Source organism: Typopeltis vanoorti, chromosome 15 (assembly GCF_054136105.1).
Source record: "Typopeltis vanoorti isolate ZY-2024b chromosome 15, IOZ_Tvanoo_1.0, whole genome shotgun sequence".
NCBI classification, from domain to species: Eukaryota; Metazoa; Arthropoda; class Arachnida; order Uropygi; family Thelyphonidae; genus Typopeltis; species Typopeltis vanoorti.
Window position 1 is genome coordinate 17,685,030 of NC_143563.1, and position 20,233 is coordinate 17,705,262.

The 20,233-nt window shown below is 34.3% G+C and overlaps 1 protein-coding gene across 1 annotated transcript in view; it reads right to left on the bottom strand.

Moving 5' to 3' along the window:
- The window catches only part of mrn (general transcription factor IIH subunit 4 marionette), a 126,719-nt gene that overhangs the window by 42,198 nt on the left and 64,288 nt on the right, over window positions 1–20,233 (bottom strand). Inside the window, exon 8 of the mRNA XM_090404878.1 lies at window positions 10,261–10,329. Within this exon, the coding sequence (XP_090261004.1) occupies window positions 10,261–10,329 (69 nt within the window). The remainder of the gene's footprint in view (window positions 1–10,260; window positions 10,330–20,233) is intronic.

Sequence of the window (20,233 nt, forward strand, 5' to 3'; positions counted from 1 at the left end):
AAGCTATATCACGAAAGTCAGTTCATTTAGTGCTCTATAAAATAGGTAATTTTTATTTGTTCTACTGTGCTTTTTCCATTAGAATAATTAGTATTTTATAGAATATTTTTGCTAATTTTTATGTTTTTATTGTATTTGATATTTCATAATATATTTGTTGAGAAAATGCAATATTAAAATAGTCCATAAATAATGCAGTTGAAAATGAGAAGGCTTATACCACTGAACAAAAGCATGCCAGTAGTGAAACAAAGTATGAAAACAAATTACCTATCAAAATCTCAAGATGGAAACAAATTATTACAGACGATGTGGGAATCAGAAAATGTTGAGAAGTTTTATACTTCCATCATAATCATGAATATGATTGTGCGTTCATCCAGTTCTGATGTATTAAAGTATTTTTAGAAAGGACAGACAAGGTAGGAGTAGGGGAGTGTGTAATGCTAATGATATTGAATGATTTGAGTCCAGTTAATGTAGAAAGCTATGGCTACAATACCAGTAACAATTTTCCATGTAGCAGTGAGAAGCTATCTGGTGTGAGGTGGAGGCTAATAAGATCAAATACATGGTGGAGTGTTATTACAGATCTAGAGGATCAGATGCTGGTGACAATGAAATGTATCACCAAATCAACTTTAATTGGTTGCTTTATTGTGACGTTAATTATCCAAACACTGACTGAATAGCATCAAACATTTGGAATGAAAGAATTTATTGAGCTCTTGTGAGATGACTTCCTCAAGAAGCATGTGACAGAATAAACGATGGTGAAGGAGTGTCAGAGGGGTTTCAGTGATCATTCAGAAAATATTACATGGTGAACTACAAAAGCAGGAAATTATGACCAACTGACAAGAACACCAGGTGTGATCCCATGATATAGATGGGAAGGAAATTAGCAATGTATGGAAGCATAAAAAAAAAATACTTAAATGATGCAACATATATATATATATATATATATATATATATTGGAATGTATCCCTGGAGTTCAGAGAATAGATAAAATGAGAGTGAAATGGATGTGCAATCTTATAATGAAGCAAGATTCTTTAAGAAAAAGATGACATGAAGGCATCAATTATAAAAATTATAAGGCACAGGAGAGCCAAGTCCGAGAAAAGGAACTAGTTATGCAAGTTAAATGACAATCCAGAAAAATTCTATCTTTATGCAAGTGAAAGAAAAAATGGTGAAAAAAAAAAAATGTAATGAATTCAATGGTATGTGAGTTGAAGGTGCAGAAGACATAGTTCAAATATCAATGCCAATTTTGCTAAGAGTTATCAACCTGGTGTATGTAACATGGAGCTCAATTCTATTTCGATATTGAAAGAAGAAACTTGGGTGTGTGAGGGAGCTGTTGCATCAACTGAATAAGAATTTGGCAATAGGGCTGATAGGATATCAGCATGAATGCTAAAAGAGTGTTCAGCTGAATTGGCTGTGCCTTTGACTTGGTTCTATAATATGAGTCTCAGCATATGGAATATTACACAGGAGGGGGAAAGAATGTATGATAATCCCACTGCACATGGGTGATACAAATAATGATGTGTCTGAATAATGACCTATCAATATCTCTGGAGTGATGGTAATGATTTTGAAAAAGTTGATAAGAGATCACATGGAGAAATTGGTTAACAGAAAATCTATACTTTGACATGAAAAGCATGGGTTTACTAAGGGAGGGTCATATTTGAGTTAGAGAAGGAGAATGGATACACTGTGATACTTTTTGGACTTTTTAAATGCATTTGACAGGTTACAGTACGGAGGGTTGTCGCATAAGTTGCAGGATATACAACTGGATTATAAACTATTCAGTTTTATTGTTCTTAAAGTTATTCTTTATCCTTCAGAGTTGAATTTATGAATAGACTTGATTATATTTAAAAAATGTATTCCAAAAAGGAACATGCTGTTAAATTGATTTAATTTAGAATAATTAAATTCTAAATTAATTTGCAGGAGTTGCCCAGTGTAAGATAATGTAAATAATTTTTATCATATTAATTCATTGGCATATATATATATATATATATATATATATATATATATATATATATATATATATATATATATATATATATATATATAATGATTTGATAAATAACTTCTGTTTTGCTCATCATCCCATAACATAATGAAATTTAGTCCAACTTTTTAGAGAAAATTATTTCAGTGCACGTAATTGCAGGGGATTAAGAAAAGGTATATATTTTTATATTAATCAAATATTAGATTGAAAATGGTTTCACCTGAATGCAATATTTATAATTAAAACAAGTTCATTTGTAATTCTTCTTTTATATAAGTTCTCTTTCTAGATATGTTTCTTATATCAAGAGCAGTTTCTTTTGTTTTTAAACTGTTTGGCTCATTTATATGAAGCAAGTGAACCAAACAACATGCAGTTGACTGCCTAGGGATCTTGAACTACTTCTTCATATTCTTGGAGCATAAAACATACACTATTTGCCATTTTCATAAGTACACACATTTTTTTGTAAACATCAGTAACTTTTGAAGGTTGTTGCATATATATAGTGGCATTTACAGATCAGGGAGACCATATGTATACAATTCAATGATGGAAATCATATAATGGAGTTTACTTGTTGAAATGTATTTGAGTATATTATTTCATTTATTTTTGGGTGTGTACAGGGAGTGATCTCGTCTCATCGTTGTAGTTTGTTATAAAAAAAAAATAACATTAATAATAAACTATGTTTACTATTATTATTATTATTGTTGTTGTTTTTATTACATAAACTTACAAGGAGTCCAAAGATTCATCAAGAAAGGGCACCTACTCTACAACTCTCTGTCTCCTCACAATCCACCAACAACAGCAAGCTGCATTCACTGCACTAATGGCATCTACTGCCCACCACCCCACTAGTATTTTCAGAGACAATCACAAATATCCATGTCCATGGCAGGATTCAAACCCGCAGCCTTTTGGCTGGAGAGCGTGTATGCTAACCACTTGGCCAACCGGGCTGGCATTTTCTTCTGATGAATGGCCAAAGGAGGCATGGAATTGCCCCCTCCCCCCAACTTCATCAAGATGTTTATTTTGTGTGCTATACTCACTTATTAAGACTCCAAATTTTATACTTACTGCTGACACACATTACTTTACTGTACTTATGAACAGTGAATGATGTCTTAGCATACGATGATCGGTAAAATTGTTTGATATTTTTGTACTAGTTCTCGGTTTTTTACATATTATAATTCTTTTGATTATGCCATAAGGTTTCATTAGGATTTCAATGAAAAAACTACATCCTTACTCTTTGGAATATATTAAATACAAATATTTGTATACAAAATATAATGCAGTAATAGTAGTCTGCTAATTATCATCATCATTGGCTCAACAGCTCTGTTGGGGCCCTGGTCTTTTTCAGAAACTTCTGCCTGCCAGCCTTATTCATTGCTAAGTTTCTCCTGGAGAAACTTAGCAATGAATTTGCAACTCCAAAGTCTTAATATCATGGATCACTCCATCTTCCCATCTCAGTTTAAGTCTTCCAATCTTCCTTTTTCTTTCTGGCCTAGCATGGAATATATCTTCTTAACAACTCTGTTATTATCCATGTGTATAATATGCCCTGCCCAACTTAATCTGTTGATTTTAATGTACTTAATAATGTTTAGCTCATTAAATAATCTATACATTTCATAATTGTATCTGTTTCTCCACATCCCATTCTCTTGAACATATTCCAAAAATATGTCTGAGAACCTTCTTTCCAGTAGACCTAACAGTCTTCCATCTGCCATTGATAATACCCAGTTTTCAAGGAATAAGTTAATACTGGTCTTATAAGCACTTTGTACATATAATTATTTTTGTTTTTCTTGAGATTACTAATATTGAATTGCCACCCATTATTGTTTGTCTACTGTTCCAGCTTATTCAAATCAGTAGCATATCTGATTGTCCTGCCCATCTTTGCATCATCATCACCATTGCAAGTTGAACATCTCCTTTCAAGTCCTTCCCAATATCGGCAATGTATAGATTGAACAACAGTGGTTCAAGGACTGATCCCTAGAGTACAATACTGGTCACCTTAAATCCGGTAGAAGACCCTCCCCCCCATATACCACTTTCTGATACCTTCTGTCAGCCACCCACCTATCCAAGTCAATGGTTTATATTCCAATTCCACAATCTCCAGTTTATGCAACAACCATTCATGCAGTATCTTTTCAAGTACCACATGAATATGGTATTTGAGAAAATCATAGATGCTTTCTCTTTGTCCAACTCAGCTGTAACATTATTACAAAATGTGAGCAAATTGCTAAAGTGTGACCTCCGTTGAGTAAACCCATATTGTTCTTTGCGAAGTTATGCAGGTTCTTACCTTCTCTAAAATCTTCACAATCACTAGAGATACTTATAGGTCTGTGTTTGATATATCGGTTTTTTGCACCACTTTTGTACATTGAAGCTATTATACATTCTTTACAATACCTGTATGATCTTTCTTGGGTTGAGACTCATCTTATACAAAATCCAATATAGTCATAGCACTTTATACTGTTCATAGATTTTAGTGAAGTGAGCACTCAGCCAAAAATCACTTTCCTTCATGATGTGGTCCATGTAGATTTTTTTAAATAATGGTGGATAAAGCATGCACCTCTGCTTCCTACTTTTTTTTAACATTAAACATTGCGCTTCCTTCAGTCTTCAGTGGGGTTAAGAGTTAGATCATTAGGTGACCCTTCTCTAGAAACCAAGCATGGATAATTTTTCTAGCTACTTCATGCCAGCAATGAGAAGAGTGGAAGCCTTATTCTGAATAATGAAGTTTGTGTACAAATTGTATATTCACAAACCACCATACCTATGGATTCAAACCCACAACCTGCAGGTTGCAGAGTGGAGATGCTCAACTTGGCAAATCATACTGGCTAATATTCCCATGATTTTCAGTTATGCATCAGTAGGTTAAAAGCTGATCTTGTTCAACTCTATTTTGGTCTACACCCATTTAGTTTGCCTCCAAATTTTTTTGTGCCCTTTTCTTGGTTTGCTTGCCTAGATCATTTTTGAAGTTTTATTTTATGCCTTTTAAATTAGGTTTATCAAGTCAGTTGGCTCCAATCATCTGAAATTTGACCTTCTGAATAAACCTATTCATTTATGCCATGTAACCATGGTAGAATATTGATGCCACCATATTTCAGCATTTTTGATGAAATATCATCTACTCCAGCTGACTTTCCATATTTGATGTTGATGACATTTTGTACCATAAATATCAATTTCTTGCTGCTTTCTTCCTGTGCATTTTAGTACTTTTCTCCTCTAATATGAGAATACCTTCTAAATGCATTAGAGTGCAAGCCAGTATAGATTAGGTTTGATATATAATAGGATTTGATAATAAATGTACTTGCTTTTTATTTATCAATCAGTATGAGATGTACAGATTTTTTTTTTTTATTGAACCAGTAAAGTAACCAATGGATTTATTTTTAAGAAATAAAAATAAAAATTATCTTTTGGCAGCTTTAGCTAGGTTAAAAATATCTTCTGTTTATTTACTACTAAATATATATAGGAGGGGGTGCTTAAGGGTCAAAGCTGTATAACTGAGAGGAGACCTCCACATAGCCTTTAAAAGAATGCGGAGAACCAACCAGGGCTTCTGACCTATTGTCCAATCCTCACCTTCTCGTGGTGCACCCTGTTGGGTATCTACTTTGATACTGAACGAACAAGGATGGGCTGGCAATTTGGGATTTAGCCGACCAAATTGTATTCTTATTGGTTAAACCAAAATAAAAAATGATGGTACAACATGACAAAACTTCATGCCAGCTGGGGCGTCGCCCGGTTAAACAAGGCCCCGTTGTTTTTGCCAAGGAACCAGGGCGAACAGCGAACAGTCAGCTACTGGAACAAATCTGAAAACAAACCCCAACTCAACATCACCAGAGTTAAAGATCGGTACTATCAAGATAAGAAGCCTGAATGGCAAAGAAATGGAGCTAGCTGAGGAATTAGATAAGTACCAGATTGACATAATAGGGGTGACTGAAACAAAAAAGACCAAAACTAGTGAGATCTTTCTGAGCAATAAATACAAAATGTTATATTCAGGCAATGACAATGAAGGAAAAGAAGGAGTAGCCATAGTATTCAACACAAAATATGAGGCTAATCTTCGAATGGCAGTCAGTCTCAAGTAGAGTAATGTGGGCAAATATGAGAAAGGGGAACTGGACAATGAGACTTATTTGTGCCTATGGTCCCACAGAAGGTTCTACTAAGGTAGAAGTGGAGGAATTTTTTGAGGCTTTAGAAAAAGCAACTGACACAATGAAAAAGGAAAAGTTGGTCCTTGTTGGGGATCTAAATAGCAGAGTAGGAAATGATTGTGAGACATACAAAAATATTTTGGAAAAATTTGGAGAAAAGAGCAAAGCTAATAATAATGGCAAATATCTGTTGGATTTCTGCTCAGGACATGGACTGGTTATTACTTACACCATGTTCCAACATAAAAATGTGCACAAATTCACATGGAGAGAAGAGGCTAGGAATAAGAAAAGTCTCATTGACTATGTTATTGTTGATAGTGATGTTTTCTCCCTGGTGCAGGACACCAGAGTGTACAGAAGATTTGAAATTGGAAGTAATCACTATTTAGTCTTGAGCAGGATAAAATTGAATTTCATATTGAAAAGAATAACATGTAAGAAAGTTTTAAAGCAAATAAAAGTTGAGCAGCTCTCAGATGTGAACTGTAGACTAAAATACAGAAATATTAATGAAAAGAAAATGAAAGAGTTTGAGAACAGGAATCAAACCTTGGAGATTCAGTGGCAAACTCTGAAGAAAACATTGATTGATTCTGCCAGAGAGGCATGTGGTGAGGTTGTGTGCAAGGATAAAAAAATCAGAACTCTCTGGTGGACAGAGGAAGTTAAAGAGGCAGTGAAGGAAAAGAAGAAAGCATATCAAAAGTTCCTGGCAAATAAGTCAGCTTTTACTCTTACAGAATACAGAGACAAATGTAAGAAAGCTAAACAGTGTGTAAAACTAGCTAAACAAAAGTCATGGGAGGACTTTGGCAAGAATATAGAAAATAAATATCAAGAAGGTGGCAAAATATTCTGGAGGTTGTTGAAGAAGCTTAGGAATGGAGGAAAGGGTGCTGTAAAAGGAGTTAGAGATGATAAAGGTGACATAAAAACCGGAGAAAAAGATATCCTTGAAGTATGGAGTAATTACTTTGAAAAACTGCTAAATGAAACAAGCAGTGATAGCACAGTGGTAAAAAATGCTCAATAGGCATACAGTCAGGAATACATATCCATACTTGAAGTAGAAAAAGCCATCAAAGGCTTGAAATGTGGAAAGGCAGCAGGAGTAGATGATATTCGACCAGAAATGCTGAAGTATGGTGGTATAAAAGTCTTACAGAACTTTTCTGAACTATGCACTGCATAGTTCAGAAAGCCTGGACAGAGGGACGAATTCCCGATGATTGGAGTAGAGCTCTCATAGTACCCATATATAAAAAGGGAAATAAAACTGAATGTGAGAATTACAGAGGTATTTCCCTACTGAGTGTTCCTGGCAAGATCTATGCAAGTATACTTGAGAAACGGTTGAGAAGAATTGTGGAAGAAAAGCTTGGTGAAGAACAAGCTGGATTCAGGCCAAATAGAGGCTGTCAGGATCAGATCTTCACTTTACGACAAATAGTCGAGAAAGCATGGGAATATAACAAAGATCTGTATTTAAGTTTTGTCGATTTGGAAAAGGCATATGACAAGGTGCCAAGAGAGAAGCTATTCAATACGCTGCAGTTATATGGTGTCAATGGGGCATTATATCAAGCAATACTTAGTTTTTATTTGAGTTGTGAGTCAGCAGTTAGAATTGAAGGAAGTACAGGAAGATGGTTTAATGTTAAATCTGGTGTGAGACAAGGATGTACATTATCCCCTCTGTTATTCATTATCTATATGGATCACATTATGAAGGAATGTGGTATTAAACCTGATATCAAAATTGGAGATGTTAATGTCAGCTCTTTGCTTTATGCGGATGATGTTATACATCTAAATAAATCCGCTACACGTCTGCAAGATTCTCTGACTAAATTGAATAGCTGTTGTAATAGATATGGTATGAAGATCAGCAATAAAAAGACAAAGACAATGAAAATAGGCAGAATCATTGAAAATGTCAACTGTGTTGTGAATGGAGAACCTGTGGAACAAGTAAAACATTTCAGCTACTTAGGCACAATTTTTACTGAAGATGGTAAACTAAATATAGAAATAGACAACAGAATCAGCAAAGCTGGTATCGTGGGAAGTCAATTGAATAAATTCATATGGAATAAGAAAGAAATTAGTCGGAACACTAAATTAGCTGTATACAAGACTGTGTTCAAATCAATTTTAACTTATGGATCTGAGAGCTGGGTCAGAAGTAAAACACTTGACCAAAGACTAGAGACCGCAGATATGAGAGTCCTGAGAAAGATTAGAGGCGTGAACAGATGGCATCAATGGCAATATCATATTAAAAATGAGGATATTAGGAAAGAACTTGTTGTCAGCATCCAGGAATGCGTTAGCAGAGCTAATCTCAGATGGTATGGTCACTTAAATAGAATGGGAGAGGAAAGATCAGCAAAACAAGTTGTCTGCCAGGTTGGCAGGAAAACGACCCAGAGGAAGACCAAGATATAGGTGGATTGATACGGTACAAAGTGCCTTAGACGATAGAAATATAAGATCTGATAATGTTGGAGTCTTGACAAGTAACAGACTGATTTGGAGGAAAATTGTAGATAGGAAGTTAGTAATGATGTAATTTTTTCATGTAGTACTGTCATATCCTGTACACCCCAGGAATTTGATGATGATGATGATGATGATGATGAAAGTACATATAACCACCATTAAATGTGTTTGGGATCAATTTGAAAGTTTGTGAGGGGGAAACTAGAGGACCTGAAGATAACCGACTCACAGCCATAGTCTAAAACCAATTAATTTAATGATTGAGGAAAAAACATATAGCAAACGACTCATGTAGTGACCAAATATGAGATTCTCCACCGTGCATTTATGTTGGCAAAAGAATATTCACTCATAGCTTATCTTCCCCCATATCACCTCATATTTTTAAAATCTACTTATTACTTCATTTTTTTTCCCAGTTCACTATTTTAACATATGCATTTATATACATTAAATTATTGAAGTGACAGAGGTTGCTTAGAATCGAATTCGAATAGCTTGGAAGAGACTTTTACAAAGCCTTTTAAGGAATGTGGAGAAATGGCCAGAATTGCTAACCTAATGTTCAATCTCCATCTTTTCATAGTATGCTTTGTTAGAAGGAATTCATCAATACCGAACAAACCAAAATGGGTTGGTTATTTGGAATCTAACTGACCAAACAGTATTCTTTATTGGCTAATGATAAACTCAACATGATGATACAGAATAATAAAATGTTGTGCCAAATAAAGCATTGCTTGGCCATATAAAATCCCCAATGTTTTCATCAGGGAACCAGAGCAAACACTGATTGATTCAGCCAGGACAGCAAAATATAAACTTCACCGTAGACCCAAAATGTTAAAGAGGCAGCTCTGAAAACAAGAAAACATTATTAAAATTTCCTTGCAAGTCAACAGATGCAATGAGAGGCATAGAGAGAAAAACGAGAGAATGTTAATCTACAAGTAAAAAAAAAAAAAACTGAACATGAGATTTACAGAGGATTTCTAGTGAGTGTTTCAGAAAGAATTTATGTGGATAAACTGTTGAAGAGCAACTTAACAGGGATCTGAATTTAAGTCTGTAGACTTGGAAAAGGCATATAACAAGGTGTAAGTGAAAAGATATTCAAATCATTATAATCATGTGGTATAAATGGAACATTATGCCGAAGAGCAGTCTATACTTAAATTGTAATTCTGCAGTTAGAATTCAAGGAAGTATATGAAGATGCTTTCTTGCAAACTTAGGCATACAACAAAGGCTTACATTTTAGTTGCATTTTGAAAAGCAATGAGAAGACTTTTAAAAAAATATAAAAAAACTCTGATGAGATTAAAGTATTAAATGAAGAGAATGTCATTACTATACTTTTATTCATGCACACATTAACTAGAAAAAATGTTTTTTTTAAAAAAAATAAACAAATGTAAAAGAAATATAACAATTTAAACATTTGAGAACACTCACCTTTCCTAATATCAAAAAACTAAGTTGAAATAAAAAGGTAAGACATTCTATAAGATTTGAAGTACTGGACTGAAAATAAACAAAAAAAAAAAAAAAAAACCAATGAAAAAAAGTAATATTTTCATTAATTATGTTAGAGTGATAATTAACATTAGTATACATAAGGTTAGCTATTCTTATCATCATCACATTATTAAAAATTTGGCAATAAATTTTCTTCAAAACAATTCTACATAATTAATCCTTATCATTCTCTCAACACGCTGGACCTTTTCTTAACCAGTCTCCCTACAAATACAATGGATTTTGGTTAAATGGACCACATCAGGAATTGCATAATTTGACCCAATTAGGTGGGTTGCCTCACCTAAACACAATTGCATATTAAGTGTTTAAATTGCTTTTAATTAAAATAAAATATTTACCATAAAAATAATAAATTCCTTTCACGTACTCTCAGAGTGTACATGATATTATGATAGTAATACATGAAAACATTACAAACTTCTGATAGATAATTTTCCTATAAATTAATCTGTTATCTTTCAAGACTCCAACATTATCAGATTTTATATTTCTGTCTTATAAGACAGAAATATAAAATTGTCTTTTTTTTTTATTGTATCAATTCACCTATATCTTGATCTTCCTCTGAGTCTTTTTCCTGCAAACATGGCATACTTGTTTTGTTAATTTTTTCCCTTCCCATTCTTTTAAGTGGCCACACCTATCTGAGCACTTCAAGGAACTTTAGTGAGTACAGGAGTGGCGAACCCTTCTCCCCCTCCCCAATATTTCCTATTTTACTTTTCTTCATCTCTTGCACTTTGTTTAGCCTACCTAGTAGGCTAAACAAACTCAGAAGAGGGCAATGGCAAACCACTTCTGTGTATATTTTGCCAAGAAAATCTTATGCACAGAGGCTTTAGTTATTGTGATAGAGTGCTGGAAGATGGAACACCCAGGTCAGAAGGAATGAAATGGCTACTGTGGAAGAGCAGAGAGGAACTTCCAATGATGAAGATGAATCAAAGCCTTCTAGAAGTTCAACTTCTGATAGAGTTAATCTCAGAAGATGCCTATGCTTTACTGATTTAGATAAAGTAGGAACATGGAATGCAAGAAGCATGTATCAAGGACAATTGGAACTGGTGAGGAAATGAGAACTCGAGTTAAGATGTTAGGAATCAGTGAAATGAGATAGACAGGAATGGGTCACTTTGACCCATTCCTGTCTATGATGATTTCATGATGTATTACTCTGGACATGAAAAAAACCTTCAAAGAAATGAAGTAGCATTTATAGTTAGAAGAGAATACAGAAAATACATTTTGGGTTGTTGCAACCCAGTGGATGTTACACTCATACAGGTGTATGCACCCACTAGTGATTCAAGTGAAGATGAGGTCAATGAATTTTCCAGCAGCTTGCAACAAGTAGTATATGCTACTGATAAAACAGATTTTCTCTTGATATAAGGTAACTGGAATGCAAAAGTGAGTGAAAAAGAAGAACGAGGCATCACTGGAAAATTTGGTTTAGGACTGAGGAATGAAGCAAGCGAAAGGATGGAAGTTAGTTTTGTGTTGAGAATAGCTGCTTTATTGCAAACACTTGCTTTCAACAACATAAAAGTGATTTGTACGCATGGACTTCATCAAATGGAGAATACAGAAATCAGACAGATTATGTTCTTGCCAGCAGAAGGTGGAGGAGGAGGAGTGCTATCCAAGCAGCAAAACACTACATGGTACAGACTGTGAGACAGATCATGAATTATTGATAGCTGAAGTTAAATTGAAATTAAGGGCTAAGAAGAAACAAAAGGACAGTAATATCAGATTTGATTTAAATCCTATAAATGAAGCATTTAAAGTAGAAGTCAGAAAGAAACAAAATATACAGTCATAGAAGCAGCAAAGAAGACTCTAAGTAAAGCAAGAAGAAAGAATGATTGTAAATGGTTATCAGAAGAAGCTATTCAGATAGCAGAGGAAAGAAGAAAAATGAAACTTCATAGAAACAAAGAAAGAGTTAGACAACTGAGTGCAGATTTTCAAAGACAGGCTAGGAAAGATAAGGAAAAACATCTAAACAAAAGGTGCAAGGAAACTAAAGAAAGCAATATTATGGTAGAACAAGAGATCTGTTTAGAAAAATAAATGATGTTACAGGGAAGTTTATCCCTAGATTAGGAGCTATAAAAAGTAATTTGAGAAAATGTCTGATGGAAGAAGAAGCAATGAAAAAAAGATAAAGAGTATGTAGAGGATTTGTGCAAGAAAGATAATAATATAGAAGGAGAATTTGAAAGGAGAGAATTTGTTGAGGAACTCATGATAATGAAAAGTAAAGTAATATCAGCAATGGAACAGCTGCCAATGGGGTCCAGAATCAGAAATGATAAGTAAATGTGAAGTGAAATTAAAAGGAGGACAGTCATGGGGGAAAAAAAAAAGCTATGTTAAATTTGACAAAAATTATGAAAGATCACTATGTTAGTAAGTTGGAATTATCAAAGCAATGGTATTTCCAGTAGTGATGCATGGATGTGAAAGATGAATTATTAAGAATCTCGTGGACTGTGAGAATGATCAATAAGAAAGTTTCAGAGAATATAAAGACAGAATGCTCCTTGGAGGCAATGATCGCTTAAAAGAAGTTGATGTACTTTGGACAGAATATGTGAGCTGATGAATCACTGGAAACTTTTGTGGGGAAGATTGAAGGAATGAGAAGAAGAGGAAGACTACAAAAGAGTTGGATAGACAACATAAAAGAATTACCAACTTGAACTTACAATTACTGAAGGAAAGGACAAAAGGCCAAGTGGAATGGAGAGCCTTTCTTTGTGTCACCAAGCTCTGGTATCACATTCATGAATGCTAACAATCTCGAGTTATTTTCTAATATCCTCATTTTTTAATGTGATACCATTAATGCCATCTGATCACTCCCATGATCTTTCTCAGTACTCTCATACACATAGTCTCCAGTCTTTGATCAAGTGTTTTATTTCAAAACAAGCTCACAGATCTATAAGTCAAAATTGGTTTGAACATTGTCTTGTATATATAGTCTGTCCACAGATTCGAGACCCTTCGACATTTCTGCGAATGTCAACAGGAGGAGAATCCATTCCGATAACAGGGTAATCAGTCCGTATTGTGGGATGAGTTGTTTATTATTACACATTGGAAAATTAACTTCTCTTTTATGATCATTGTAGTTAACTATGTTGCTTGTATAACAGTTGGAAATTTTAAAGCACGTGATTTCATATGTTGGCGACCAATTTGTACGTCCTCCATTTCTTTCTCCCCTTCAGCATGAATTGACTATTCTTGGCAAGATGCCAAGGAGAGAGACCTACAAACTGTGGGCGAACTATAGCTAATTTAGTATTTTGATCAATTTCTATCTCAAATCCATATAAATTTATTCAGTTGACTTCCTACTTAGTGGCTTTTTTAATCCTATGACTATTTCCATATTTAATTTGCCACTTTGACTAAAAATGACACCTATATAGTAGAAATGATTTACTTCTTCTACAGGTTCACATTCAGAGTGCAGATTATGTTTACAATATTTCTGCCTATTTTCACTCTTTGTATTTTTATTGCTGATTTTCATACCAAATTTATTACAAGAGTTATTCAATTTAGTCAGATAATCTTGCAGACTTGTACTGAAATTATTTAGAAGTATAACAGCATAAAGCAAAATAACAATGAAAAAGGAAAACTTTTTGGTCCTTGTTGGGGATCTAAACAGAAGAGCAGAAAATAATTGTCAGACATACAAAAATATTTTGGGAAAATTTGGAGAAAAGAGCAAAAGCTAATAATAATGGCAAATACCTGTTGAATTTCTGTTCAGGACATGTACTTGTTATTACTAACACAATGTTTCAACACAAAAATGTTCACAAATTCACATGGAGAGAAGAGCCAAGGAATAAGAAAAGTCTCATTGACCATGTTATTGTTGATAGTCATGTTTTCTTAGTGGTACAGGACACTAGAACATACAGAGGATTTGAAATTGATCACCATTCAGTCTTGAGCAAGATAAAACTGAATTCCATATTGAAAATAAGAACATGTAAGAAAGTTTTAAAGTGAATAAAAGTTGAGCAGCTTTCAGATGTGAACTGTTGACTAAAATAACATTATTCAAGTAAAAATGAAAGACTTTGAGAACAGGAACCAAACCTTGGAGATTCAGTGGCAAACCTTGAAGAAAATGTTGATTGATTCAGCCAGAGAGTTATGTGGGGAGGGCCTCTGCAATGATAGAAAAATCAGAACTCTATGGTGGACACAGAAAGTTAAAGAGGCAGTGAAGGAAAAGAAGAAAGCATACCAAAAGTTCCTGCAAATAAGTCAGCTTGTGCTCTTAGAGAATACAGAGACAAATGCAAGAAAGCTAAACAAAAGTCATGGGAGGACTTTGGTAAGAATATAGAAAATAAATATCAAGAAGGTGGCAAAATATTCTGGAGGCTGTTGAAAAAGCTCACAAATGAAAGAAAGAGTGCTGTAAAATGAATTAGCAATGATAAAGGTGACATGAAAACTGAGAAAAAAAGATATCCTTGATGTATGGAGTAATTACTTCGAAAGATGTATGGAGTAATTACTTCGAAAAATTGCTACATGAAACAATCAATGACAGCAGAGTGGTTAAAAAACACTCAACAGGCATGGAATCAGGAACACATATCCATACTTAAAGTAGAAAAAGTATCAAAAGCCTGAAATGTGTGAAAGAATCAGGAGTAGATGAATGTTCGACCAGAAATGCTCAAGTATGGAGGTAGGAAAGTCTCACAGTGGCTACACTGCATAGTTCAGAAGGCCTGGACAGAGGGACAAATTCCTGATGATTGGAGTAGAGCTCTAATAGTACCCATATATAAAGAGGGAAATAAAGCTGAATGTGAGAATTACAGAGGTATTTCCCTACTGAGTGTTCCTGGTAAGATTTATGCAAGTACACTTGCATAAATCTTAGATCTTCACTTTACGACAAATAGTTGAGAAAGCATGGGAATATAACAAAGATCTGTATTTAAGTTTTGAAGATCTGGAAAAGGCATATGACAAGGTGCCAAGAGAGAAGCTATTCAACACGCTACAGTTATATGGTGTCAATGGGGCATTATATCAAACAATAATAAGTCTTTATATAAGTTGTAAGTCAGCAGTTAGAATTGAAGGAAGTACAGGAAGATGGTTTAATGTTAAATCTGGTGTGAGACAAGGATGTACATTATCCCCTCTGTTATTCATTATCTATATGGATCACATTATGAAGGAAAGTGGTATTAAACATGAAATCAGAACTGGAAACTTTATGCAGAATGGTGTTATACTTTTAAATAAATCCGGTACAAGTCTGCAAGATTCCCTGACTAAAATGAATAACTGTTGTAATACATTTGGTATGAAGGTCAGCAATAACAAGACAAAGACAATGTAAACATCAACTCTATCCTGAATGATGAACTTATAGAACAAGTAAAAATTTCAGCTACTTAACAGGATTTTTAGTGAAGATAGTAAATTAAATGTGGAAATAGACAAGCAGAATCAACAAAGCTGGTATGGTAGGAAGTCAACTGAATAAATTTATATAGAATAGATAGAAATTAGTCACAACACTAAATTAGCTGCATACAAGACAGTGTTCAAACAAATTTTAACTTATGGATGTGATAGCTGGGTCAGAAGTAAAACACTGACCAAAGACTAGAGACCACAGATATGAGAGTCCTGAGAAAGATTAGGGGCATCAGATGGCATCAATGGCAATATCATATTAAAAATGAGGATATTAGGAAAGAACTCTATATTGTCCACATCCAGGAATGTATTAGCAGAGCTAATCTCAGGTGGTATGGTTACTTAAACAGAATGGGAGAGGAAAGACCCAGAGGAAGACCAAGATATAGGTGGATTGATACAGTAAAAAGTACCTTAGAAGACAGAAATATAAGATCTGATAATGTTGGAGTCTAGACAAGTAACAGACAGATTTGGAGGAAAATTGTAGATAGGAAGTGAGTAATGATGTAAGTTTTTCACGTAGTACTATCATATCCTGTACACTCCTTGAGGGTACATATCAGGAATTTGATGAGGATGAACAACATAAAATAAAAAGCTAAGATTAACATTGCCAATTTTGATATCAGATTTAATACCACTTTCCTTCATGCAATCCATATAGATAATGAATAACAGTGGAAATAATGAGCACACTTGTTGCACTCCTAATTTAATATCAAACCATCTTTCTGTATAATTGTAACTGCTGGCTCACAGCTACAATAGAGACTATGTATTGCTCAATGAATATCCCATTTACACCATTTAACTGTAGCGTTTTGAACAGTTTTCCTCTTCTACCTTGTCATATGCCTTTTCCAGATCTAAGAAACTTAAATACAAAGCCCTGTTATATTCTCAAGATTTCTGAACTATTTGTATTAAAGTGAAAAATCTGCTCATCACAATCTCTATTTGAGTTGAATCCAGCTTGTTCTTCAAAAAGCTTCCTTTCCACAATTTTTTTTTAGCCATTTCTCAAGTTTACTTGCATCAATCTTATCACGAACACACATTATAAAAATATCTCTAAAATTCTCACATTCAGATTTATTTCCTTTTTCATAAATGGGTATTATGGGAGTTTGCCTCCAATCATCTGGAATTTGACTCTCTGACCAGGCCTTCTAAATTATGAAATGCAGTCAGTGCAGTGTAATACTTTTATACCTCTGTATTTGAGCATTTCTGGTTGAATTTTTCCATTCCAGACCATTCCATATTTTTAGGATTTTGACAACTTTTTCTACTTCAAATATAGATATGTATTCCCTAATTACATTCCTGTTGAGCATTTCCTAGCAACATGCTGACATTCCACTGCTTGATTAATTTAGCAATATTTGAAAGTAATTACTCCAAACATCCAGAATATTATAATTTTCGATCTTCATGCCACCTTTCATCTCCAATTATTTTAGAGTACACTTCCTCCATTTCTAAGCTTTTTCAATAGCCTCCATAATATTTTGCCACCTTCCTGATAATTATTTTCAATGTTCTTACCAAAGTCTTAGTGTGACTTTTGTTGAAAAAAAAAAAAAAGCAGTGTGTAAAACTTAAATTTTCTCTGTATTCTCTACGAGTACAAGCTGACTTACTTGTCAGGAACTTTTGATATGCATTTTTCTTTTCCTTGACTGCTTCTTTAACTTCCTGAGTCCCCCATGGAGTTCTGATTTTTCTATCCTTACAACTTCAGTGCATGCCTCTGAATCAAACGATGTTTTCTTCAGGTTATGCCAATGAATCTCCAAGTTTGTTCTTGTTTTCAAACTCTTTCATTTTTTCTTCAATGATGTATGTGTATTTTAGTCTACAAGTTAACCTCTGAAAGCTACTCAACTTTGATTCTTATAAAAATTTTCGTACACACTCTTCTTTTCAACATGAAGTTCAATTATATTCTTCTCAAAACTAAATAGTGATGACTTCATATTTCAAATCCTCTGTATACTCGTGTCTTGAACCAGTGGGAAAACGTTGCTATCACCTATAACATAGTTAATGAGACTTCCCTTATTGCTTGCATCTTTTCTTCATATGAGTTTCTGCACATTTTGATGTTGGAACGTGGTGTTTATCTTAACTAGTCCATGTCCTGAATAGAAATCCAGCAGGTGCTAATCATTATTATTAGATTTGCTCTTTTCTCCAAAATTTTCCCAAACATTTCTATATATCAGGTAATTATCTCCTACTCTGCTGTTTAAATCTCCAAGAGGGAACAACTTTTCTTTATTCAGTGTATCAGCTGCCTTCTATGGGGCAATACGCACAAATAAGTCCCATTATCCAGTTCCCCCATTCTGATATTTGCCTACATCACTCTACTTGTTATCACTTACATTCAGGAAGAGTATCCTCATATTTAGTGTTGAATAGTATAGCTACTCCCTCTTTTCACCGACTGTGATGACTAAATATGACATTTTGTATTTTGTTACTCAGAAAGATCTCACCTGTTTTTGTCTTCTTTGTTTCAGTTATGCCTATTATGTAGATCTAGTTCTTAACTGATCTACATAATAGATCCGTTAAGAACTAGACATCAATAGTTCATCCTTGTACCAAGCATGAACTATTGATGTTGAACTGAGATATGTTCCAGTTGCTAACTTTGCACTGTTTGCCCTGGTATCCTGACAAAAACAACAGGATCCTTGTTTAACTGGGCAACACTTTTGTTTTGTGGTTTAAGCCAACAAGAATACAATTTGGTTGGCTAACTGCCAGCCCAAACTCTTTCTTTCAGTATCCAAGTAGATACCTAACAGGGCACACCATGAGAAGGAGGATTGGACATTAGATCAGAATTCCTGGTTAGTTCTCTGCATTCCTTAAAAGGTTACGTGGATGTCTCCTCCTAGTTATGCAGCTTTGACCTTTAAGCACTCCAAATAATTTCATTTATATGTATTAATCACATCTGCAGTTCTTAGCAGTGAATGATGTTGTTGGAATTGATTAAGCTTAGTTCCCTCCCTCTTCCCCCCCCCCTTTTTTTTGATTGACTGCAAATAAAATCAGTGCAAGTATTAAGTGCAGATATAGCATTGCCTTCTTAGATGAAATATTTTCTACTCAAAATCTTCATTTTCATTCTAGTATTGAAGACTGGTGTCAATGGATTCAAGCTCTTCAAAATTTTTGATGTGGTTCATATCAAATGAGATGTCATTTTGACTACTGGCAGTATCTGGCACATGCATGATTAAATGAACAAAACAGTTTTGAATGGTATTGCTGCTCATTCCTTGCCAACTATTGACCATAAACTGCACTACCTATAAAAAATTAAACTTCTGCACTGACCTCCTAAGCAACTGTTAAGAAGCAGTAAAACATTTCTCGATTTATGTTGTAATTCCACATTCCAACTGATTAGCCAATTCTTAAAATATTCAATGCATTTTAGTTCACATGGTAATGAACTGGAAAAATTGCTGTTAAACACTGACCCACCTGAATGATGTACGAAAAGGCGCCCAGCTCCTTAAGGATTCTGTGTAGTGACTACCTCAGTATCCCAAGTTTTATCACTGTTCGGTGTTGACTGCATTTTGGAGACTGTAACATTTGCTCCAGCACACACCTGTGATTCTCATTTATGTTAACAGTTCATGGTCTCACTGAATGTCCTTTGCATTGCAGTGGAACACTCCTTGTACATTGGAACCTCTCAATTAAGACAATGATGACACTATTGCTTAGGGTATGCTTAAGAAATTGACGAACAAACTGTTCACAAACATGTTGTAGGCTTGGACCATTTGTTCCTCTACCAACTCTGGATGAATGAAAATAATGCTAAAAAAAAAGCATGTTTTCTGCCAACATCAACACCATTGCTACAGTTAAATGTAATGGTGCAGATGCTACACATGCTCTTCTATTAATGTGTATGCAGTTGAATGGCACATCTCATAATGAATGTACTGAAGGGCAATGTTGAAGTTCAGTGTTTTTTTTTTTTTTTTTTTTTTTTTTTTTTTTTTTTTTGCACCACACCATATTATAAATGAACATGATATTGTTAGCAATGTGTGAGCAGAGCTAATCTCAGATGGTATAGTAACTTAATGTTAAGGTGTTTGATGGCAGGATGACAAGAAAGAGACCCACAAGAAGACCAAGATATGGGATCTGACAATATTGGAGTATTAATGGATAACAGGACAACATGGACGAAATTAGTAATAACGTAACCTTTTCAATTCTTGAGAATACAAATACATAACAAGAAAGTTTATCATCATGCAGTTCAGTTCCAGAAATATATTCTTAATTCAGTATGCTTGAAAATGTAGCATGCATTTGAATCACTTTAGACATTATTCTTCTCCACTCAGGTAGC